Raw genomic sequence first — 26356 nt, 5'->3', positions numbered from 1 at the left:
TCTAACCTATGTTTCTCTCTTAGGTTGCGTGGGAGGCCCTGGGGCCAAGACGGTCACATGGATCGTGGGGCATTCCTTTGTGCACTGGGCGTCGAAATACGCGGAGCAACAGGTGTACGGCCGTAACCTGGGACTCAAAGGAAAACTTCACGAAGTGCACTGGTGGGGTAAAGGGGGAATGCGATGGGGGGCACTACTGCCCTGGCTCGCGAAGATGGTCCCACTGAAGAGTTGCCCGGATCTGTTGATTATACACTTGGGGGAGAATGACTTGGTTCGGCTGTCGGGTTTGGCGCTCTTACAGCTGATGCAGAGAGACTTGGAGGTACTAAAGCACAGACTGGCGGGGGCTTGCATTGCCTGGACGGAGTTTGTTCCGAGGAGGATCTGGAGGGGAGCTGTTAAGCATGGGGCAATTGAAAAGGCGCGCCGGAAATTGAACAGAGCTATGTGAGTTTTTTGTGGGGAGAAAGACATTAAGGTGATCAGTCACCCGGGACTACGACTGGAGGAACCACTGTTATTTAGGGATGACGGGGTGCATCTGTCTAGACTGGGGAACGCCTACTATATGATGGAGATGAGGGATGTGGTCAGCAAGCTCTGGAATGAGGCAATCTGGTGTCGCAAGGATGTGTGAGGGGTCCTGGCCTAGGGGGTGGGGCAGGTATCCGCCCTACAGGGGGCTACCTGGTTGGCGGTACTTTGGAGGGGTGGGGGGAGTCATTAGCGGGCACACCCATCCCTCGGGGGGGGAAGAGTGAACGAGGTGGGGGTATTGGAGGCGTGAGTGAAATGGCCGAGGAGAGCCGGGAGGATGCAAGGAGGTTTGTGGAATGGTGAGGAACGGAAGGGGCATGGAGTGGTACAAAAGGGGAGTGTGGAGTGGGTGAAAGGAGTGAAGGATGGTAGAGTGTTCGGGGAAAGTTTATTCAGATAATGTTTGGTTATTGTTTAATGTTGTGCAGCCTGGTCCTAATAAATGGCCTTTTACGCTAAAGACACGGTGTGGTCTGTTTATTGCGCGAGGAGGCTCTTGCCAGCTGTGCCACAGGGATGCTCGCTGAAACCACTGCGCGCGCGGTACCCGGTCCAGACGGACGCGGAAGCCTAGAAGGGCCAGACCTTCACAGGCCATGAGAAAAAGAGCTAGCTCCATCTACGTCACAAGACTAATGGCCTGTTTCTGTGTCACTGCTCAAGAAGGACGGCCTCATTTGAGTCACGAGGCCTACCATTCCCGTTTGTAAAGATCTTTTCATCGCAGGTGCGGGCACTATGTCGATAGGAATCCTTCAGTGGGGGGAAGGTTGGAGGCGCTGCCTGCCAGAGGTTACAATCCCAGCCGCTGACCTTGAGCAGTGCCGCTGCTTCCTGGGCCTCGGCTACACGGGACCAGTGACAAGCACAGAGGCAGGAACCCTGGGGCTGTCCCGGAGCGAGCACGGAAGCAATTTCCAAGGACTGGGGAGGGGCGCTATATATATACCCCGGGCCCTTGTTACTTATAATGTGATTATTATTTACACACCTGTGCTGTGTACATGGGCTGGGCGTCATAACATCAAGCATGTGCTGGGGTCTGCAACAAGCGAGCTGCGCTGCCTCGCAAAGCGTCAAGATATTGGAATGGGGGAGGGGCAGAAGTTAAGCCCATCAGTAAAAACGCTGAATCGGAGTCCACAGCTCTAATGATTGACTGGCCAGAGCCCGGTGTGGTTGTCAGTGAGATGATTGGAGGGGAGGCAGATGTCTAGATATGCAGAGATGACTTTGAATTCTTCTTTCAGAAGATGTGGCGCTTGCAACCCAGGGGGAAACGCGTGCTTTCTCACTAAAGTCGCCTCCTTTCATCATTTTCCTCCTATGTGAATCCTGTAGCATGGTGAACACGAGGTGTAGGCTTTTAATTGGCCAACAGGGAGTGCAGATAGACGTGGGAAAAGATACCAATTTGAAACAGGATGCACTTTGCATAGTGACTGTTACATCAAATGGGCGCTGTGGTTGAAACCGGAAGTATCCTTGGGTTAGCCGTATTTCATGGTCTTATAATGACATCGAGGTTTCCCGAAGTCTGACTGATTTCTCAAGAAATCCGAAATGCCGTTTTCTGTCGCTAATACGCACACCCTGCCAGGCAGTTTTTACATTATATGTGAAATGTTTTTTTTACAATTTCTCTCTGTCCAATGAGTTTTGTACTAACGTCAGGAAATATTTCACGGTTATGACATCTTTGCTGTGTATAGGGAATTCTCAAACTACATGGTTATGAACTAGCAATAGGAAAACGTGAACTAATATGTTCACTGGAAGATTGAAGCTCTGTATATAAATTATATATTCATATAACTAAATAGTGTGTAAATGGATGGGGTTTCTATAACAGAGGATACATAGAACAGGCAACTGTGAAGCATGGCCCTGTATTGCCATCGAAAGGTTCTAGTGACGTCAGCAATCGCGAGGGAGAAGTCTGTGTGGTTTGTAAATGTGACAATAACCCCGGAAGACACCAGAAATGTCTCAACGTACCATTTATTTATCTGAGGCTTATGTTTAGAGTTGTTTTTGAGCACTACAGGATGCTTTTGGCCTGTTCTGTCAGTTGGGTGCCCAGTCCATCCATATTTCAGTTACAGCTGTCGACGACCCCCAATGAGTATTAACTTTGTTCAGCGGCGTAATGAAACTTGAGGGGTCCCCCTGGATAGTATATGGAGGGCCCCACTCTGGACTCACTCAGAAGCTCTCAGGCCAGGGTATGCACTGAGGGGTCCTCTGGAGCTCAAGGCCACCCCGCATTATGGGGGCCTCTGTTACACCACTGACCATATTCACAGTCGGTGGTGATGATTTGGCTCGGAGGTGTGTCCGGAGGTGTGGGCTGTATTATGTGAGAATGTTGGAAGTATGTAGTGATAATTCTATTTTGCATTGATTTGCAATTGCATTTCAGTAGAGTACAATAGAAAGGTAACGGGAGACTGGTACCTTGTTGAAGGGGCATAGTCGGGTGTTCCTGGTTGAAAATCGGACTCCTGTAAATCATTGTTGTAAATGCGTTCGTGAAACTCTGCAAGATTGGCTGGTGCCGGGGTGGTTGGCATAGGTTTTTAAAGAGCTATAGCCCACCTGCACCTAGGCCCAACCAGTGGCGTAGGAAGGGGTGTGCAGTGGGTGCGGCCCACCCCAGGTGTCATCACTGAGGGGGGTGACAAAATGGCAAAAATATGTGATTTAAACAAATAATTTTGCCATTTTGTCAAGTGGGGGTGACAAGAAATTTTCCGCGCCGGGTACCACCTGACCTTGCTACACCACTGGGCCCAATCTCCTCCCCACATCCTGTTGGTTGATAAGAGTGGAATGACTCAACCTAAGGTCTGTGGTAGGTTGGAAAGGGGTGCAGTTTTTGGAGGTAGCTAGGGCCCTTAGCATATATTGCGCTGTGGAAGTTATATAGGGTTTTGAATTTCGTTCTTTGCTCCATCAGTAACCATTGTAGGACATTAAGAGAGAGGGCCACTGATCATGTTTCCTGAGACTGAAGCACCGTTTAGCCACTTTATTCTATATTTTCTGTGGTTTCAGGTTTTGTTGAATATTTTTTGTAGCTCAGGTTCTGTTTCTTGAGTAATCCTATGCACATGGCTTGAAGTATTCCAAGAGGAGAAATTATGTTATGTTATTACTATTTGTAGAGCACACAATTCACCTGAGATTGTATCTAGCGCTAGCTAAGAAGGGAACTGAGGTGGCTGATTCTGAGGACTAGGTAAAGAGCCATGCCTTCAGTTTCTTGCGTAACTCACGGACTGAGAAGGCAGCTCCGATGTGCAGGGGGAGGTTGTTGGGTACCAGGTTTGAGAAAGGGCGTCCGCTGGCTCTGCAGATGCGGTGGATGAGAGTGAGCAGGAGGCCCGCATGGATTAGGTTGGTGGGGTGTTTTCTTTGAACAGTGACAGGATTCCTCGAGAGTACGATTACCTTGCAGGGTGTATAATTTGGTGAAGGAAAGAGAGCTATCCAGACCTGTAGATGGTAATTTGTCTCCAAGTCTCCCTCTAAAACCAGGAGCTATAAAGAAAGCCTAGGACCTTGGAGGCGCTCATGATACCCGATCCACAGTCTATATAGAGATTCGGCCTTGCTTCACCTGCCTCCTGCTGCGACTAATCTCCATTACGGTGTCCATGATGCGATGATGCTCACCTTCCCAGTGCTTGGGTCCTTCTGTGACTAGTTGGTGGAACCTGAAGTTGAAATGTTGCTGGGGTGCTGGATGTGAAATAAGTAGTACGCAAGCTGAAATGTCCTGCAAGCGGGGTACCGCCAAGTATGCCAATAATAGATATGTCACCAGGAGGCTAGGGAGCTCTCTGCAATACAGAGGAATTTCTGCATGAGGCAGTGGATGGGGCACCCAATTCCTGAGGCAGTTTACAGTGGCTGAAATGACTGCGATAACATCTGTACAGAGTGAAAACTTATTGAAAGGGAGGTCGCCAGGTAAGACGGAGAGCATAGGAATGAGATAAGCCCAGTACACAGCGAGACTGAAAAGGAGGAGGCCCCCCATGCAGAAGACATAGCAGTCCTGCTGGAACAGCTTCAGATAGCGTTTGGAAAGGAAGCCCTACAACTCAAGGGCTGTTTTCTTTTTAGAAGTCTAAATGTTTTTGTGCCTTATTTCTTGTGAGCAAATGACTTCCATGTATAAAAAAACATGGACCTCAATCTTTAACTTAGGAGCTTGAAATGAATGAATGAAAAAACGTTATTGTTCAGTTAATTAAAACTTACAATGTGACACAATTTAATCACCAAATAAAACATCATCAATAAATAACATTTAAAAAAAACGTCTTCAAACAGTAAAAACAATAATCACTTAATTGGCCTCAAAATAAGGGATTGTTTACCTAAGTCCAATATTCTGTAATAATGATGCACAGCTACAAACCACTAACTATGAATATAACCCAAGTGCCGTTTCCCAAGTCGAGGCTGGTTAGAAGAGCTCTGATCCACAACTCTTGCAGTTCATAAGTCTTGTTACACTAACTCAGTGTTATTACACTTAAAATGTATCTGCTGGCAATGTTATGACTAAATGGCAATTTGTGCAAAATTGTCGAAAAATCGCAACGTGCCTTTGATAAAATACCTTTCTCATATTGTTGGAAAACGAGGCAGTATCTGCGAGGCCAGCACAAATAACATGTCTATATTTGTCCTTCACTGGAAACCAAACACCCCATCATAGCGCTTGACTCTCAGAGGGTAGCATTGCAGAGGAAGGGAGGTGGTGTGGGCTAGTATTCGCCATTTACCAGTATGAAGAACTAACACTCAATAATTGATTGTCCAGTCTGTATTTTGCTTTAGAAAAGGAAGAGTACATTTATTAAACACACACACTGCTCAATTCTATGCACCAATTTACAAATATACATAAGCTGTTGGAATTACTTTGTGACATTGCATAACATTCCCACCCCTCCCGCAGGGGGCGGGGGTGGGGTCTAGTACCACCACTCCCATGTATGCACATCATCTTGCCCCCAATGCAGCAGGTTGACCATAACCTGGAGTGAGGTTCTTGCCTGCTGGCACCATCCCAGTGGCGACCCACCCCCTTTATCTCAACAAGCATTTAAAATGGGCACACCTGCCATGGTGACACATAACCCTGACTGAGCATCTCATACTGACCATACAGTTTACACCTCTACATTTTAGTGGCTAACAGTCTGGGTTGTTCTTCACCTAATGCAGCAGCAAGAATACATGTTTAAACATCACTTAAAAGGACAATACTACCATAGCTGCTAACCATTATAATGCATTGCAATAAAAGCCCCTAAAAGGCATCACAGTTATAATCATAGGATTAAGGATATACAGCCAAACACCCCAGCAGGAATGTCCAGCAACATAACCCCACATGGCTTATGTCTTTACATTACACGTGACTTTCAGTCCCTCAATAGAAATAACATTGGTAAATGCACTTCTTGTGCAATTGCACCTCTTCACCTCCAGTGGATGCCCTTCTCCAGACATCCCAAACTCAACCCTCCATACCTTGGTACAGTCCCTAACGCACCCCCGGCTGAAGACTGAAAGTTCCAGCCACTGGACACAATTGGTGCTTAGATGAGCCCTTGATGGGTTATTTCCTGCCAGTCCCCTAGAGACTTAGGGGGGGGTACTTTCCTCACATTGTGCAGGGGGAGTCTGCGTGCTCCTGCCGTTCCCCCTGCACCTTTGCCTGCAAATGGTGGTGATCCCTCCTCCGGGGGCCACCAGACGCCAAAACCAGTGACTTTCCCCATGTCTTGCAAGGCATTATGGGGCGCTTCGTGTTCTCCCCCTGCATATTATAGCAAGGCTCTCCCGCTGCTCCGGGGAGAGCCAAGCTGCCACTCCTGGGGGCCTCATGCCGCTTCTGCCCTTCGGCCGGGGGTCCAGTACCACCCGGACCCCATTCCTGCAGGTATGCCTTGCATGGCTCGGGGTGCCCACCCCCGGCCGCTCCTGCCACTTCTCCGGGGTCCCTGTCCTACCCGGGCACCACACTTGTGTGGATCATTGGGAAGCTGCTCGGGGAGCCCACCCCCGAAGGCTCCCGCCGGCTCCACAACTGGCCAGCACCCTTGGGTCCTGCCATGGGAGCCCCTCTGTTCTGGTCTGACCGCTCCCGTGGGCAGACACAAGACTGCCTCAGGTCCAACTGGTCCTTGGGCGAGTGCAACGGTACTCTCCTCGCCGTTCTCCTACCACGGGGGAGTGCATTGGCACTCCCCCGACCTTGCGGTTCTCAACGGGGCCCAGATCCTGGTGGCGTTCCCCAGCCACTGAAAGCACTTTCCTTTGCCCTCCTGATTTCAAGGAGGGTTAACTCAGCAGGGAACTGTCTTCACTGGCACCCTGCACCAGCTTTTCACCTGGCTCTTCTCCTGAGCCTCTCTTCTCCTTGCACAGAGGCCCAGGCTTCTGCTCACTGGTCCTGGACTCCACCGCAGATGCAATCCAGGGTCCTGGGACAGTCGGGGTTCCTCCTTCCAACTGCCTATGGTGCCAGGCTCCAGTACCAGTATTCCTCCTCAGGCCACACCCCAGAGAGATGTCTAAGACCCTGTCTAATACCTTTTTAAAGAATTTGGAGGGGGCTGGCAGGGAGGCTCCGCTGCCCTATCTGAGAGCGAGACATCACCGCTCTGCCCCTAGTCCCCCCTTCCTGCCCAGGCATCTGGGATGGTTCAAAAAGGATCATCCAGGGGGTCTCATGCCACATGGTCTCTGAAAAGCCCACTTTCCCCCTTCTCTCCAGAGCCACTTGGTGCCTGGCACAAGGTGACAGCTGCTGATGGATAACCTACAGCTCCACCCACCTTCTCTCCCACTTGGAGAGGAGACCTTCGCCCTTGGAATGCTTGCCGTGTAGGGCCAGGTCTCTGCTGCTACAGCTTGGGAAGGAAGGTCATTAATCCAGCCTGGCAGGGTCACACCCAGCCTGGCTCTGGTTATGAGCGGAGTCAGAGGAATATGACATTTATGGATGACCCATAAGCAGTACAGATATGGCTTTGAACTCAGCAGAATACTTGTCACATAAGTTACAGTGTACTTTGGTGTGTGTCTGGAATTTGTAGGCCCTAGGGAAGCGAAACTACTCCATGTGTTCCCCATCTTCATAGGAGAATAATGGAGTGTTCCTTCATTGAAAACAGTAAAGCACACTGACTTTCCCTTACATGTTTCTTCCCATAGTATAAATCCTATTCCATGTCACCACCAATCTCTGCATAATTCCTGCCACACCATTCTATCTGTACCTGCTCCTGGGCTGCGCATGCCAGGAATCTCCCCCGCGCAGCCGCTACACGTGTGCACACGCATGTACCCACGTGTCTGCATGTAACCAGCCGGTGCCCCTTACTCCGGCTGCAGCGCAGCGGCCTACTTTCACCAGGGGGACACCGGTAAAATCCACATGCAGTCTCTTTCATCATGAGTTTATTGTGGGTGAGTCCCAACTTATGAGGCTTTCCCACAGTAAAAGCTCAATAATTTAGTGTTCAAAAAGCAAAAAATCCAGGCAGCTTAGATGGTCAGAACCACCTTCTAACACATATTAAAACTAAATTATAATCACAGTGAAAATCACCTAGTTTAGTATGCTCAATCATACATGTCAATAAAGTTCATTGTTTGGAATAAAACCTTAATTCTCATAAAATGTAAGACCAATTCATATAATCTTTTTACTTCTACTCTATTTTCTCTCTCTTTTTATTAACTCAATAGTTCCAATAGGTGCCAGGAGAAATCCTTCTGATTTTGATTTGCCAATACTGAAAGTAAAACAGAGGGCTAAGCAGCTAGTGGGATGTGTAAGAGTCCCAATATTGGCAGAGGTAGTAAAGGCACTGACTCAGGGAGACATTGAATGAAAGAAAAAATTAGACTGGAGTTTTGTGGAATTTTGTCTTCCCTACTCATGCTTTTGGAGTCTTTTTACCCGCTCTGTAAAAAACACAAAAACCTCTCAAAATTGCTTAAACCAGGACAGTTTGTCAGCAAACCTTCACTTCTTACCTACAAGCTCAGTCCAAAATGACCCCCTTCAGGCAGTTCTTGAAAGCATGAGTCTTCATAAGTAACCTTTAATTCTGCCCCTTATCAGGTTTACCCTTATTATGTGTTTCATTAGCGCCAAGAAGCTACATGTTTGAGTGCTTTACAATAAATGAATATAGCTTTAAATGAATATAACATTGTAGATTGAAATGAACAATTTTGTTCTGCCTCAACTATAGTGCAGATACATCAGAGAATGAAACGCAGGCATAAATGCTTGTGGGATGCACAACTATGTATCCTGGAAGTGCCAGAGGGCGCCAAGGCCTTTATCGCACCATTATTGATCAGTTGTGGTCACCAAGGTATTCAGTAGTACATAAAGGGAGTCACTTTTCCTTGTAGAGGAAGAAAGAGGAAGAGACTTTTGTGTGTGAGGGCACTCGGGAAGGTTCTCCCATAGAAGCAGGGCCGATTCACCTGCATGCCTCTCTCTGTCTCCGCCGGCGGGAGAACCTTCCCGAGTGCCCCCACTGATTTCATGAGGTCCTGACTTTAATAATAAGGTAAACGCTACTCCCTTCTACAGAATTAGCGGCACTAGTTCAGGCTGCCACTGATACTAAAATTGAACTCCCTTTGGTCCTGAAGAAGCGCTTTAGGTCTCCCTCTGAGGCCACATACAACGCGAAACATGTTGACCGTTATATATGTTCATTAGGGACATATATCCAGCTACAGAGGGACATAATATCCCCTACAGCAGCACCACACACTTTGTTTTAACAATTAAAGAGGGATCACCCTAATAAATAGTACCCACTCTCCCTTCAGTCATTTTTTAACACACCACTTTAGGCTTCACTGCCACTTACACCCACGCACCCAAACGGCTTCTCATCAAAAGATCTCCGATAAAGAGACCCTTCGGGGGACCCATAGGGCATTGCAGCGCCGGCCCGACGAGGAGCAAAGCCCAAATGATGAAGCATGACATCCTTCAGGGTGTGTGAGGGCATTAAGATGAGGACACACTGTCCCCCACAAATAGAGTAGCACAAGACAAAAGTCTCTTCCTCCACAAGGAACAGTGACTCCCTTTATGTACTAGTCACTTCTCGGGAGCAAGGGTCACTGGACCTAATAATCAGCTACTAGTGTCCCCTCTCTCTATAAATTGGAACACCAAGGTATACAGCCATCTTAAGAAGGGATAGATTGGACGCTAAGTGAGGAAAGCACAATTATTGCCTTACTAAAAGAATCCAGGCATAGAAATATCCCATTTTTAAAGTTGAGCAGGCAGAAAGTGACACTTGTAGACAGGTGCAAAAACCTTCAGATGTCTGATATGTAAGAATTGTTTTGAGTTTGGTGAAGCACGATGGCAGAATTGAAGATGACCTCGCGGACTGGAGAATATTTTTACGGGCCCACTGAATCCACGAGATGAATATCTACTTTTGTATCCACAAGACGTTGAATTAGATGTCGGAGGCAAGGTTTTCCATCTGTGATATTCTGAGAAGCTATCAAATAGGTCAGATAAACAATGCACAAATGGTGGAGAGGTCTTGATCAATGATATGGGAAGGTTGGTTCATGATCATCGGACGAGTGGATAGCCCGCAGGAAATCTTTAGTCTCTGAACTATCCCTACAATGGTGACTGATGTGGAAGTCTATATGTCATTGATCTGCTGCCAAATACCCATGATGAAGCATGTAGACACTGGCTCATGCCCTCTCTGCAATGATAGCATTGACAATATAAGTATATACCTGATTGATTGATTCTTAGCCAAAGAACAATGTTGATTTTTTGTTGTTACTGCATATCTTTTCAATGATTGCTAACTGTATTGTGCAGGTTATTTGTGTCAATGATTTTACATTGTCGTTTTGAAAATCAATAACAAGTACATTCAAAAGTTGGCGATGTCTGCCCTGGGACACAAAATAGAAGAGCCGCGTTACAATAAGGGGGTAAAGAGCCTAGAAACCTGGAAATACCTGTCTCATTTCAGCATCTGGCAACATTGGGGGTCATCAATGGAGACAAAAAACACATAGATTCATTTACCCCCGATAGGTTGGAACAGTGTTGAGGAGGATGCTGGGTGATGCCTGACGGTGATCTTAGCTATTGTACGGGGATAGTGTTTGGACTACTTTGGTTCTGCACTTAGATAGGTTTGAGTTGTTCTATATATGGAGTTTAGGGAGCGTCAACCCACACTGACCCAGAACAGTTATTTCAGTTCTGTAGCAAAAGAGCCCACAATGTGATGAATGCTGTCGAGCCTGGTTACTTCAGTTCTCCATTGTATAGAACACCACCCTTTCGAGGTAATATTAACTAAGGCGGAGTTTGGTAGCTAACGGCAATCATAAAGGAGTGCAAACAGCTACAAATGTTGATACTTGAATGTGCTAGGATTTGGGTTTAGGATGGGCTATCTGACATCATATGGGTATACATGTAAATGCATATTCTTCTTCTAAAAAAAATTGGGAATGGAAGAGGGATGATACATCCGTATCAGATAATTGCTGTGTTGCCCCTTCTGTAATAGGAATGAAGAGCCTCTTTGTGTTGGGTACCAAGTGCATAGTAGTGGATATGTTAGTCTGCTCTCAATGTAGAACTCTTCCGTGTTGGCGCTTTCATGATCTAGAACACCCTCATTGATCCAAAAATGTCTGTGCTCACGATAGGAAGAGATGTTGGTCCAGTTTACCAGCCCTCCATCCCGCAAGAGGAGGATCTGTTTTCTGTCAACATAAATTATGTAAATGTGGCCCTGTGGTGATGCTGCCACTCCTTAAGCTTATGTGGGCATTTTAGACTTAAGGCTGCTCCTGGTATAGTGGTGGCCTTGGCCTATTGGTGTTTATCCTTGACCTAGTGTGGGTAAGCTTACCAAAAGTGAGACTACTACTGGCACCACTTGGCCGTGGCCTAATGGTGCCCAACCTTGATATATTGAAAGCATTTCATGACATCATTTACACTATCACTACAAAAAGGGGGAACCCCTATATAGATAAAGGTAGAGCAGCAGGGGATAAATCACAGATTGACACAAAAGACTCTGCTGTACCTATATGTTATGACACCTCGCAATTAAGTCGATTATTGAAAAAGACCACTCTTGCTAGACCATGCCTTTAAATTATAACACAAATCTGGTTATCACATTGATATTTTGACTTTTTTTATTTTCAAATTGATTGAAACAAATCATAAATGCATACATCATGTGTTGAAATAAGAGGCTCAAATAGCAAACATATATTGTGAACCTGCTAAAGCATGATTCCCATGGACAAAATAAGACACAAATCAATCAAACATTCTCTCTTTCACTCAGATCCATTCAAACCAGAAACATACATAGAACAAACATACATCCTAAAATCTGGAAAGTCATAATTCAAATGCCCAAAAGTATCTGTTTGATTGATTTGTGTCTTATTTTGTCCATGGGAATCATGCTTTAGCAGGTTCACAATATATGTTTGCTACCAATAATCGACTTAATTGCGAGGTGTCATAACATATAGGTTCAGCAGAGTCTTTTGTGTCAAATCATTTACACTATCCACAGCATAATGGTGGCTCTGGCGTAATGGTGCCTGTTATTGATATATTGGGGGCATTCCAGGCATAAAGAATCTGTCCTAGAGATAATGATGTTCCTGACTTCATGGTGCCGACCCATAGCATGCTTTGGGTGTTCTTGACATAACAATGGCTATCCAGGGTAGGCCCTCGCTTAGTGGACTCCATCATTGCCATTTGTGTGATAATCAAAGCTACCTCTGACAAAATGGTGGTCCCTGCACAGTGGTCAATACATTTGACATATTTTGGAATGCCAAATATAGTTAAAACTATTTGTGATATAATGGTGTTCCCACTATAGAGGTGCCCACTGTACCAAAATGTTAGCATTCTTGGCATATTCAAGGATAACCTTTCCTAATGGTACCTGTCCTTTACAACTTTTAGGTATTTTTGATATAACTGTATCTATTGAAGCACAGTGGTTGGACTTGCATGATGGTGCTCATTTTTGACGTATTGTGGCCATTCTTGGGATATTGAGGGCTATCCCAGCACAGTGGTGGCTTTTGCATAATGGTGCCCATACTTGGCTTATTGTAGGGATTTGTGATGTAATTGAGAGTATCCTCGGCATAATAGAGGGTAGGCCTCGTAACTATTCTTGATACAATATGGGCATTCTTGACATATTACTGGCTACTTAGACCTACAGCTGGTCCTGGCATAGTGGTGTCCATACATGTCATTTTGTGAACATGCTGTGCATAATTCAGGTTATCCCTGCCAGAATAATGATCCTGGTTTGATGGTGCCCATTGTTGATATATTATGGACATTCTTGGCAAAAATATGCTGATTTACGCCTCAGCGCTGGTCTTGGCATAGGAACTTCCGTGCTTGACATGATGTGAATATTTGTGGCACCATTAAGGCTCTCCCTGGCATGATTATGCCACGGTTGACATGTGGTAGGCATTCTTAACATAATAGTGGCTATCCATGGCATAATAGATGCATACAATGGGCAAGCTTGTTATACCTATGGCTATCCATTGTATGATGGGGCACTTGCCTACTTGTGCCCATCCCTGGCACATTGTGGGAATTCTCCTTATAACTGTGGTTATTGAATACAGTGGATTGGCACTGGCTTGATGATACACATCATTGACACATTGTGGGCATCCTTGATATTCTGAAAAATAAAGTTGATGGGTGGCATGCTTGTAACAGTCTCCGCCACTGGCAACCATTTGGGCTGAATTGCAGTCTATGATTTTTTGCCCTCTACCCATCTTATTACAGGAGCTAGCCATATGAAAACCAGACTTGGTCTTGCTCAAGTATGGACAGTGCAGCCCAAAATACCAATCCACATCACCTCCCAATGGGAACACATTCAACCCTGGTTTCGGCATTGTTGGACCATACAGTCACAGTCATTTATAGGACATCAAACGATTGAAGGGAAGATTTACACATTTTTCATGCAACACCGGAAAGCAAACAAACTGACTGTGCTGCATTGCGCAAGGGGCAAAGCACAGTGCAGAGCCGTACCTACAAAACTGGCCCTCAGTTTGGATATGAGTTCTAAGTCAGTGTATTACCGCTGCAGGGCGTTTTTCAGCTAGGCTTTGGTTTCTGATCACTCATGGATAGGCACAGTAGGAATGAGAGATCGATTTGGAAAGAGTATGTGACCTAGATGTTTCAGTTCACGATTCAAAGCTTGTTTTTGGGATTGGGTTTCCATTGTTGCTTCTTACATTCTACATCTTGACCTGTGGTTCGGGCTCAGCCGCGTCATACAGGTTGATCAACTTGAATGTGTTAGAATAACTTCATAGTTCTGTCCTCCAAACAACATCTAGCTAAAATAATGTTTTTATTATAACTCATAAATCTGAAACGTATGGAAGTGGTATGTTTTTCATGCAGAACTATTCTTGTGGTTATATCCAAACATACACATCTACTAAACTGTAGAAATTATTTATGCATTTTCGTGTTTATTCGATCATATTAAGTGCAAAACAACTATACTAAGCAAATCAGTTGCATCATTAGCAAACGCAAGCGCCTATCGGAGATCAGCTTATCAGTGTGGTGTATCCTCTAAGGGAGGAACTTGGGTGGAAAAGAAAGGGAAAGCCCGGTGAGCATTTATGATAACCATAACTGATCTAAAGAGTCATTTGCAGTCTTACTGTGCTGATCATGCATAGTTACACTTACATGGAGTAATCTTTCATACAATCGCATGCTACTGGTTGGATCAGTCAGCATTTAATTGAGTGGCATGGAACATGGAAAGTATTTTAGTGAGAAGTGTTCTTGGTTAGCTCTGGACCTGATGCTGAGATACTCTGGTCTGGGTTAAGGCTTATTCTGGTCGGATGTTTTCCATTTTAATTTTCTATAAAGGTGCAACCTTTTTGATGTTGATGTGTTTGCTTTTGCTTGCTCCGGGATGCTTGATTTGGTGGTGCTGGGGCCTCTAATGAGTTGGATCTGATGGTGTTCGAAGCCGTCAGTGTGGCAAATTGATGGGTTCCTGCTTACTTGAACAGTCCATAAGGCTATTGTTGGTGGGCTAGTGTGTCCCGGTGGGAACATGGATGGAGGTTGGGGGCTGGGGGTGGTTATCTAAATTATCTTTCCTATTTCCACGGAGAGACAGTTCAGACCCTGAGGTGAAGGTGAGAGTCAATCGAGCACAGCCCTGCCAAGTACCACGCATCAGGGGTCAGACTAACACATGTTAGTGTTGTGGCCCACTTCACCACATTAAAATGCATAGGCATGCATTATTAGCGCTTTGACACCACCTGCTGCAAGGCGCAAGCTGGCTGGGAGAGAGTGACCAAGACAGAAAAGAGGACTCAGGAGATGGATTAAAGAAGCAGCGCGGCGAGTGCTACTGAGCCGCAGTGATGAGACCCACACTCTGCTTTCTGGCCTCTAAATTTAATTTGGCAGACTACCAATACATGATTAAGCAGCCTGCAACTGTAGTCTGTTCAGCAACTGAATGCATTGTATCATTCAGACCCGACCGTGGCCTCAGCGGCTGTACCATCATGTCACGTGACTTGTCTGTCATGACATGATCATCATATCCGAGTCTGTCAGTGTTCTACCCTGGCAGTGACGGGCCTTATGCGAATCCAGGGGCGGGCCTAGTTGCCTCGTGTTGTTTTCCTGCAGCTGGCACCACCCCAGCAGTGTGTCACTGTCCTACTTGTTGCGTCGTTGCGCAGCGCGGGCCTGGCAGCAGTAACGCGCAATAACGGAGACCACACTTGGTTACAGGGTCGGTGCGCGAATGCCCTACTTGGGCACGCCCCCTTTATTTAACATCTACGCGTACGCCACCGTCGTGGCGTACGCACGTCACCAGTGACCAGGGCGTTCTAGCGGCAAACGCTAGAACGCTGACTGCAACATCCCTATCCAACTTTGGTTAAATGAAACTTGGACCAGAAGTCCCTCTTTTCAGTCACTTACTTGGCAGGCAAAGTCTTTGAGACGGCTGCTTGGCGGGGGGTTCCGTCGCAGTTCATACCTGGCCGTCGCTCGGGTGTTGGTAGTCGCCGGGCCGTCACGTGCCACTTCCTCAGCTTCGGAGCTGGGCCCGTCCCGGGCTGCCGTCTCTTCAGGCTGGTTGGGTGGTGGTGACTGCTCTCTCACGGGGCCCCGGGCGTCCCCCTCTTCCTCCTCCTCCGACTCTGGCCGGTGTCTTGTGGCTGTGGGAATGCGTTTGAACCACGAGATGTTTCGGGTGGCTGACTCATTTCCCCGGCGAACCGTGACCATCGTCCCCTGGCGTCGTTCTACTGTCCAACTTCCCGGCTCATATCGTGGCTTGAATTTTCCCCCCCGGTCGTCGGTCCCTGATGAGGACATTGTCTCCCGGCTCGAGGGCGCGCTCCTGACACCCTCTCGCCCGGCTCACCTGCTGGTTTCGGTGCGCTCGTCGTCGTAGCGCTTGTTCTGCATCAAACGGTGGAGGAGCCCATCCTGGGACTGTGGGTAGGCCGTCCCGGCGGGTCCCCTTCAGCATGAGGGCCCAGGGGGTTTGCTTGGTGGAGCAGTGGGGTGTGCTTCGATATTCTCCAAGGAAACGCTGAATTTCTCGCTCGGGGTCCAGCTGTTTGGCGCTGGCAATGCGGAGGGTCTTGTTCAGTGTCCTCATAAAGCGTTCGACCTCGCCGTTTGCCTGAGGCCACTGCGGGGTGATCCGCCGGTGTCGTATTCCTCGGATGGCGAGGAACTCCTTAAACTCGTGGCCTTGGAACGGCGGCCCGTTGTCACTTTTTAGTTCCGACGGGCGTCCGAACATGTGGAATATCTTCTCCAGCGCTGGCCCTACAAATGTGAACGCGGTGGATGGCAGCGCCTCCACCAGTGGATACTTGGAGAAGTTGTCCATCACTACCAGCGTGACTCTGCCGTCGGGGAGGGTCCCAAAGTCAACGCTGATTTTATCCCAGGGGTGTCTCCCTGGCTCCTCAGTTGTGATAGGGGCTGGACGTTCTTGTCCGCTGGTCATCTGGCACGCTGGACAGCTCTTTACGATGTCACCCACCAGGGCATCCAGTCCTGGGAACCACACCTTTTCTCGCATCCTGGCTTTCATTTTCTCTGTCCCTTGATGTCCATTGTGGGCCAGAAGGGTGGCTTGGCGTCGCAACGCTGTTGGCACGATGATCCTGGCCCCTCTCAGGACAATTCCGTCTCTGGTGATACTGAGCTCGTTTCGTACTCTCCAGATCTGCTGCAAGTCCGCTCTTTCTTCCGGTGTCCACGTGTTGGCGGACTGTAGGAAGTTGGCCCATGAGCCTTGCAGGAGGGCTTCCTTGGTCTTGGTCATCACGGGGTCTTGTTCCGCTGCTTGCATTATCTCCTGTATCGTCAGCACTTGTGGGCATGTTAGGGCCGCGATGAAGTCGAGGTGCGCTTCGGCGTCGTCTTCCTCCGTTGTCCCCTCCGGGATGTGCTCGCGAGGGCCCGGTTGCCTGGACAAGAAATCGGCTGGGTTCTTGGCTCCAGGCCGGTACGTTATGTCCATGTGGTACTGTTGCAGCCCGATAGCCCACCGTTCTATCCGTGGCGGGGGATGCGGAGCTGTTCCTCTGAACAGGGGTACCAGCGGTTGATGGTCCGTCACGACTGTGAACGGATGTCCACAGACGTACAGGTGAAAGTGTCGACAGCCCCATCGTATGGCCAGTGCCTCTCGCTCAATCTGGGAATATCTCCGTTCGGTCGCTGTGAGGGCCTTGCTTGCGTAGGCCAACGTGGCCCACCGGCCTGGTTCTTGCTCTTGGGTGAGGACGGCACCAAGTCCCACTGGGCTGGCGTCAACTATTAGCTCTGTCTTTTTTTCCGGGTCGAAGTATACTAACGTGGCCTGGTCAAGGAGCGCCGTTTTGACGGACTGGAACGCCGAATCTTCTTGGGGCCCCCATTGCCATGGGGCGTCCTTTTTCGTGAGCTGTCGGAGCGGCTCTGCAATTGTTGCTAGTTTCGGAATGAACCTTCCACAGTATGTGGCCATCCCCAGAAAACTGCGCACTTCTGCGGCAGATGTGGGTGCAGGAGCGTCCTTGATGGCTTGTGACTTGCGGGGGTCCACTTGAATGCCGTCGTTTGTGAATGTGTATCAGAAAAACTCTATCCGCTGCTGAAACAGCTGGCATTTGTCTTTGTGAAGAGTGACTCCGTATTCTCTGAGGCGTGTCAGTGTGGCTCTGACCCGCCGATAGTGTTCGTCTACGGTCGTAGAGTGAATCAAAATATCGTCGCTCACGTTCATGACCCCAGGCAGGCCTTGTAGGATGTCTCTGATAGTGTTCTGGAATATCTCCGCCGCCGACGATATCCTGAAGTTGAGTCGCCGGTATCGTCTTAGCCCTAGGTGCGTACTGAAGTTGGTGATGTACCTACTCTCCTTGGCCAATGTTAACTGGTGGTAACCTGCGTTTAGGTCCAGTTTGGAGAACCACCGCGCGCCATTCAGGACTGCGATGATGTCATCCATGGTGGGCGTGATGTGTCTCTCCCTCTTGATGGCTTTATTGGGGAGCCTCATGTCGATGCACACCCGGATCTTGCCTGGTTGACGAGGTTTTTCCGCGATTACCATCGGGGACACCCACGGAGTGGGGCCGGTGACTGTCTCTATAACCCCTTGTTCTTCGAGTTTCCGGAGTTCTTCCTCTACCAGAGGTCGTAGACAGAACGGGATCCGCCTGTGCTTCAGGGCTGTGGGCGCGACGGAGCGGTCGATGTGGAGCTTGACTGGTGGGCGTTTGATGTTCCCCAGGCCAGTGAATAGTTCGGGGAACTGATCCAGAAGGTCGGCCGTTTGCGTGTCCTGGACTTTCCGGAGGAACATCAGGAGCCCCAGGTCCTCAGCGGCATGCCCACTCAGGAGGGTGTCTACCTCTTGATTGATGATGTGCACTTCAATGGTGATTTCGGCATCCTCCGTCCCCACCGGCACTGTCATCTTCCCCAGGAGGGGCAAAGGAACATCGCTGCCGTAGGCATAGATCCGGGCCTTCGATGTTCTGAGCTCTGGCTTGGGTCGAAGGCGGTTGTACTGCTGCACTCCCATGACAGTGACGGACGCCCCCGTGTCGATCACGGCGTTCACCTTTGATCCCGCGACCATGATGTCGCACCGAGGCTGGGGACGTCTCGTGCTTTTTAGCGCCCTGGTGAACGAGACCACGTATGTCTCTTCTTCGTCGTCGGACTCCGAGTCGTCTTCTTGTAGGGCTTGTGCGTGTCGCGGCCCTGTGTCGGTTCTAGAGGAGAGGGATAGGTGGGACAGTTGCCTCACCATGCCTCTTGTGGGCCTCTTCCCTCGAGCATCCTTTCTTGTGGCGCGCTTCCTGCAGATGGAGGAGAAGTGGTTCAGCGTGCCACAGTTCGTGCACGTCTTCCCTTTTGCTGGGCAGGTCTTTCCTTGGTGTTCTTCATACCCGCAGTAGTCGCACTGCGTCGGGGGCGACTGTCTGGCTGCTGGTCTGCGTTTCTTCTCGTGCGTCCGCACTGCGTCTGCGCGCTCTGTTTTGATGGTCACGCTCGGTCCTGTGCCTCGCGTAAGTGCCTGTTCCATCTCTTCTGCCCGCGCGTCGGATAGGTCGTGGGAGCGGGCTAGCACTTGGATGTCGGCCATGGGAATGTTCGGTTGGCGGAGGATGAGGGTCCGCAACTTCTTACTGCGGATGCCGTAGATAAGCTGCGCTCTAATTTCCTCCTTAGCGCGGTCGCCGACCAAGTGGGTGTCCGCCAGCACCCTCAGCCGCGCATGAAATGCATCTACCGACTCCCCTTCCTTTTGCTTGGCCTGACGCATTTTGAACATCTCGAAATCCGGATTCGTCTGGGGGTCAAAATGCTTGTTAAGGGCCGTCACGGCTGCATCGTAGTCGTCTGCGCCACCAGTGTTCGGGAGGTGCTTGAATAACAGGTAGACCTCCTCCCCCGCGTAGTGAAGAAGGAGGGACCTCTTTACCGCGCCATCCGTCTCCCTGGAGCCAATGAAATAGTTGTTCAAGCGCCCAATCCACGTGCGCCAGCGCGGTGCGGCGGTCGCCGGGTCAGCCGTCTCACTAAAGGGAGGCAGGACACCTGTGGGCGGGTGGAACGGGTGGGCAGGTGGCGGAGCGTTGTCATCCGCCATGGCACTGCAGCGGAGGGTGACTCCGGGTGGTGGGGTGGGTGCACAGAGGCTGGACGAAGGGCAGCACAGCCGGGGTCTCAGGCAGTGGGCGGCACGTGGGCCGTGTCAACAGCAAGGGCGGACGCAGGCTCGAGGCAGGGCTGGAGGGCGGGAATCTTCATCCGCACAGTGGTGTGGTCCGTGGTTGGTGCACACGTGCTCACCTCCTAGAGCAGGCCTGTAGCGTGCAGAGACAGCTGGAGCAGGGCAGGCTCGAGGGCATCAGGTGCGCGATCGCGGGTCTGCCGCGATGCGCTCAGCTGGGGGAGGTGCCGTCAAAGGATACGCGGCGGGTCCAACCGCCTCGTCGCCAGTGTTGCGTCGTTGCGCAGCGCGGGCCTGGCAGCAGTAACGCGCAATAACGGAGACCACACTTGGTTACAGGGTCGGTGCGCGAATGCCCTACTTGGGCACGCCCCCTTTATTTAACATCTACGCGTACGCCACCGTCGTGGCGTACGCACGTCACCAGTGACCAGGGCGTTCTAGCAGCAAACGCTAGAACGCTGACTGCAACACTACTGTGGAGGGCATTGGTGATCATGGGCAAACACGTTGTTTCAAGGCGCCCACCACCCACATCATGTCTCTTTCTTATGTCAGTCAGTGCACCACTCGGAACAGTGTAGCCAGCAGATAGCCTTCAGACTAGAATGAAAAGGTCTGGTCGGTGCAGGCAGCATCATGTTTTAAATGAATGTCATTTCCGCTAGGATGGCATCGTACCGCCTCCTGCGGCGGCGCGGCCTGCCCAAAGAGGAGAACTATTGAACTCGGGTCACTCTCTGTGAACTCAAGGGGTGTCCACTCGTGCGCTGCCCTGCTCGTGCGTATGGGGAGGTGAAGGGGGCAGGGGACGGGGTTCAGCTTTGTGTGCTTCTGTTCAAGAGCGCAGGCACTGAGGCAGTGTCTTTAAAAGGCACACGCCACGGACCACTCTCACCGTGACTCCTAAGGTTACTGTGACAGACCAGCATCATGTGTGCCACCCTGCCAGCTCCGCTGCCCTCAGACCAGGACGGATCAGAGAGGAGGGCCAAAGACATTTGTGATCCTCAGATCGGCAACTTATTCCAGGACATGAGAGACTGAGCAACTGTCAGCAGTGAGTGAGTGTGAGTCCACAGGCACGCTGCAGCTACAGCGGCTGCCCGCGGCACCAGGCGCTATTTTTCACACCACTGAGTGTTGGTAAGTCAAGTAGCCAACTGCAGGTGGGGCAAACACTGGAGAGTGCTGTGCAGGGCTGGCTTTAGGGTGGCACCAGTGCAGCCTTACCTGGCTCTGAGCTGGGGATGCTACTGGGTTTAGGAATAGTGTATAGTCAGCACCTGCTGCAGAGTTCCTTGTGTGTCACCAGTTTTCATAAAAATGTTATGATAACCCTGGTGAATACTATATCTGCTGGAGAGCGATCGTAGTTTTTGTCTAGTAGCAGTTTTGACTGATCGTGAGCGAGCACAGAGGGTTAATTTGACTGCTGTAAATCACAGAACTCTTTTTTATGTGGCTACCTCAGTGGGTTACTGCTTTTGTCGCAGAGACCATTTTGTTACTTTGCAGTTTTTAAATTACAATCCTAATATTGCACAGTGACCTATGAACTGTCATCAAAGAGCTGCATGCAAACTGTATGGTATAGGTTAGAAAGTTATGTTTTCCCCCATATTCACAGTCCTAATGTTGCTAATAAGGGTTCGTCTGGATAGAAATACATTCTTATTACTAAATCCAAACCCACCCTCTGTGGTATGTTTTAAATGCAGCGTCTGTGCTTCTCCAGACCAAACACTTTTAAATGATACTGGCGACTAGTATGATGACATGTGATTCCTACACCGTGTAACCCTCATTGCCTCATGTAACATTTACTGTAGATTAATTTACACAGTTATGATTCATTGTCTCTGTATAATGTGTCTGTGATGCAAAGTGCCCTGTCACCCTACACTGATGTGAGCAGCGCTATAAAACAAATGAAATGGCTATTAGAGATGGGCTGTGGAGAAATGTGGGGCACTGTTGGAGAGTGGTGGTGAGCGATTCCCTAGAAAAGGAGGTCATTGCGGAGGCGCCAAAACATACGGTTGCCCTGGGTGCCATAGCGCTAACGCCAGCTCGGAGAGTGACGCCTGTCACTGTGCTGTTGAGAATGATATCATAGTAATGTTTAGTACTGTATAGATGGAGGAAAGGGGTCGGATCACTAATAAGTTGTTTTGAAAAGTGTTTATGCAGCCAAGTTACAATGACCTGGCAGTTTTACTTGATTGTTCGGAGACACCAATGACTCATCATTTGTCCAGGGTGCTGCAGCTGTCAGAAGAGGTGTCAAATCATGTAGGATGTGAGGAGCTTGTGCGAGTCAGTGGGAGCGTTTTCACTCTTAGAGAAAGGTGTTGGATTATTATGTGCAAAGCTGAGGCAGAGCGGGGTACTGGTGGTGGCTCCTGTTGAGGGGGATTCCAATGACGTTTCAGAGTGCATCACAGTCACTGCAGATCATGTCTGTCACTGCGTAACCGGAGAGAAAAGCACATGAAGCCTGGTTGGCTCAAGGGGAATAGTGACGTGTGTGTATATATAGTGCTATGAGGCCCCAGCCTACGACTGAAATGGATGTATCTTCTGACATTTATCTGTTTCCATGGACTTCGTTGCTTGCTTTTGCTTGTGAGAAAGTGTTACTTTTAGTGTCATACATTTGGTCGGTGAATGCCACTCATAAAAACACTGAAACCATGAACAAGTCACACATAAGCAATCTGAAAACTTGGCAGCTATGTGAGCAGTCTCTTCACTTTGGGTCTTGTTATTCTTTTAAGCACTTTGTTTGGTTTCAGGGGTTTGAATCTCAGACATGCTGAGGCTCTTCATAGACACCCCTTGGGGACATATTAGTTGTAGACCCTACTTATTTTGCGGGATTTCCATGTTTCTTTCCACACTCTTCACATATATTCTAAGGGAAACAGAACTTTTAAAACATGTTTTGTAGAGGAGAATCTCAGTTTACAGACCTCATTCTCCTCAAACCTCTGCTAATTATATGGTGATCCTAAGGTTCCTCTCTCCTCTCTCTTGTAGCTCCTTCTTATGCTGTAGTGTGTTCTTTGCCCCCACTACTCACAGCCTACTAACTGCTGCTCCTTACTGGGGAATCCCAAACCCTTTGCCTCATTCTGATCTAGTATGCTTAGTCCTAGGATTGTCCTCTTACTCCACCCTCAGGGTCCTGTATGGACCAGAAAGGAAAGTGAGAATCTAATCCATGAGACTTTAGAGGTTGGAGTATGAGGTGTCACGGGACTCACACGCACTCTGTCTCGCTCTCTCTTTCGCAGCTCACCACTTCATCATCGTGGCCGCCTGCGACAACGACATCTATGCCCAGTTCCTTGAGGATTTCTGCCTTGCCAAGTTCACATTCGACATGGAGAGCCTGGGGCAGGGACTGTGGTGTGACTGGGGTGAAGCGATGGGGTAAGTACATGTTTCCATTACTCTTAGATCTTTCCCTGTTCCTCCTTTGGAAAGGGAGACCACGTTTCTTCACAGGGACTGTTGCCTATCGGGAAACCCAGAAAGTTCTCATTAGAGTTCTCCTTCTGAAAGGCCAACATATGTCAGGCAACACAAAAGAGGGTGTCCTAAAAAAGGAACAGGTGAGGAGAAAATTATATTTTCTTATTTGCTGGTGTTTCAGACTTCTCATTTCTGTAAACGCTTTCAAACCTTTTACACAGCACAAGATTTGCTACATTCTGTTACAGTGCATATTTAATATTCTGACATGTGTTTAAGATGAATCAACATTCATTTTTCTCCTGAAAGCTGAAGAATTAGGATGTATTTAATTGTGAACAATTTCGGGCAGCAATTGAGGTAACAAGTCACTATGGAATGCGCCTGGGCGATGATACCAAATTATGCTTTCCATGAACTCCTTACACCCCCACCCAATATCGAACGTGCCAACATTTGAACTTGGTAAGAGGAGAGTTTAAAAACAATCGGAAGAATTGATTTTCCCTACTGAGTTCCATTGAAGAGGAGGAGATTTTAGGCAGGAGATCGGTAAAATTAAACCATTTTAGGTTTAAAACATAAGGAGTCTCTTGCTTGGATCAGGTCTGTTGGCATGTAGGCAATATGGCTGCAGATCGGCTTTTTCATAGACATAAATAACCTACTCCCCGGGGAATCGAGAACGCTTCTGTGGCACGCGCACAGACCCAGTCATCCCAGAATGCATTGCAGATTACAAAATGGAGATCAGTAACTGCTGTTCTCAAGATGTGGGAATCCTATGGGAACTGACATGTTAATAATGTATCCCACCCATTTAAGGCAGACGTAGTACATATATAACCACAAGATAAACGGAAACAGAGCTAGAGAAAGAGACAAGTGTTTTTTAAATACAGGAACATAGGCCATGGATACATGTAACGAGAACCATATTTTTCTTACTCTTATCCAATAATTTCGCTCCAAAGTTCTCACTCTCTGAAATTCTTCTGAATTGAGCCGTGGCATCGTATTACCACTGCCTTCCCGATACTGGAAAAAGAAGGGGAAAAGACGGGTACTATATCTCAATAACAATACTCTGAGGGCTCATAAATTCCGCATAATCCCTCTTCTTGGGATTGGATAATAGATGTTAGACTGTGTAGTGCAGACTAATGTGAAACAGCAGATGCAGTGTCCCCAAAGAGATGAGGTTTCTCTCCACAGCCAGTTGAGGTGGAAACAGTAATCACCTTGGCTCCAAGTTGGAGACGTTCTATGTTTCATGGGCTCCAGATCCTTCCGTCTCATCTCTGTAGATGGAAACACATTTGGAAAGTGTTTTCTTTCCATCTTTTATACTTTACAAGTTATAAAGTACAATATTTCCTTCTGGCAAGTTTGTGAATGCTCCTTTTTGTTATTGTTTATTATTTAAGATTTTTGTGAAGTGCTATGTTTTACCTTTTGATCACTTCAAAGCGCTAGAAGAACAGCAACGTAAAACCTGATAAACAGGAATCTGATGGAACCCAGGCCCCTGTCCAATATTCCTGGATCTCGACCCGTAACCTATGAGTTGAGTTTTTAAGAGTTTCTTGAATGGTACTGGTTGGGCTGGGATTGCAAGGTGGGGTTGAGGGTTTTCCACAGTTGGGGCCCAGTACACACATGTCTCTACCTCCATATTTAATTTTCCTGAATGATTGTTGTTGTTTTTTAATTTTTTTGCTCCTAAGGTAGAAGTACAAGGCAGGGACTTTTTTGTTAACCCAAGGGCATGTGACAGCTGTTTTTGTACAGTGTCTACACTGTGTTGTACCAGTGTCTTGGGATTCCAAGAGTTTCCAATGTAGGAGATTAGGAACTAGTATTCCTTTTCCCGTCTCACCTAACAGAGCGGATGCCCCAGCTCCCAACCCTCCATTGTCCGTGCACTTCCTCCAGTGTCTCCCACCCACCCTCCATTGTCTCTGTGCTTTTCCATGTGGTTGCCCCCAGCCAATCCAGCCCACCCTCCATTGTCTGTTTGCTTGCCCCCTCCCTCCCCGCACACACTCCGTTCTCCAATCGCTTTGCCTCAGCCCCTCTCAAACACCCTCTGTTGTCCATGTGCTTGCCCCCAACCCCTCATGGCCACCTACCATTGGCCGTCAGCTTGCCCCCACCCACCGTTCATTGTCCACCTGCCTGCCCCAGCACCTCCTGCTCACCAGTCGTTGTCCATGTGCTGCCCATCCCTTCTCGCCTTTCGTCTCCACCCCACTCCTGTCTTTCTCACCCACCCGGAGCTCACGGCTAAAAAAAGCACACAAAAAACAAGCACTAGATTACAAGGCCAATGCTAATGCACTTTAAAAAAAAAACTGATGAGATGATTTGAGTGCTGGATGCATCATAGTTTTTTTATTTTTATTTGTATTACTTTTAGCGATTCAGGACAGTGCAGCATGGCTACAAAACTTTGCCAAAGCCAGTAGCTCTCATAGGTGAGACCTTTTGGCTTTACTAATACTTGTTTTTCAAAATGTTGGTAAGATAGTATTTCTCAGTTTGAATTGTGGCTCTGTATGTTTTTAATTTTATCACTTTGGACTCCCGGGATGTAGCTTTCCCTGAATTTTCCAGTAGGCCTCCCTCTTACGGAGCGTCCTTGGAATCGAGGCAATGGACTGTGATTTGTAGAAGCCTCTTTTTCATCCAGTGTGCTTGTTAGTATATATTGCAGGCCGTTGTTGTGACTCTGTGATCATTTGAACCTTGGTAAGGATGGGCCCCATCATCCCTTTTCCCTGACATTCTTTGGCCCCTGCAAACGTCTGTAACCTGGGCTCCGTTGCTCGTTGGAATGCAGTGAGTGAGCGTGATGCTTGGAAGCCTCGGATCCCTGGGGCATCTGTGCAGGGCGTGATGCTTGCAAGTTTCGGATCCCCGGGGCATCT

General features: G+C 48.4%; 1 protein-coding gene across 2 annotated transcripts in view; it reads left to right on the top strand.

The window, feature by feature from the left end:
* Positions 1-26356, top strand: part of RAMP1 (receptor activity modifying protein 1) — a 593779-nt gene that overhangs the window by 277447 nt on the left and 289976 nt on the right. For both annotated transcript variants that reach the window (XM_085645045.1, XM_085645046.1), the window contains exon 2: positions 23246-23384. In XM_085645045.1, coding sequence (XP_085501171.1) covers positions 23246-23384 — 139 coding nt within the window. The remainder of the gene's footprint in view (positions 1-23245; positions 23385-26356) is intronic.

This window comes from Triturus cristatus, chromosome 3_1 (assembly GCF_964204655.1).
Source record: "Triturus cristatus chromosome 3_1, aTriCri1.1, whole genome shotgun sequence".
In the NCBI taxonomy this organism is placed as follows: Eukaryota; Metazoa; Chordata; class Amphibia; order Caudata; family Salamandridae; genus Triturus; species Triturus cristatus.
Note: the sequence above shows the minus strand (reverse complement) of the source record. Positions and strands in the feature narration are given on the sequence as shown.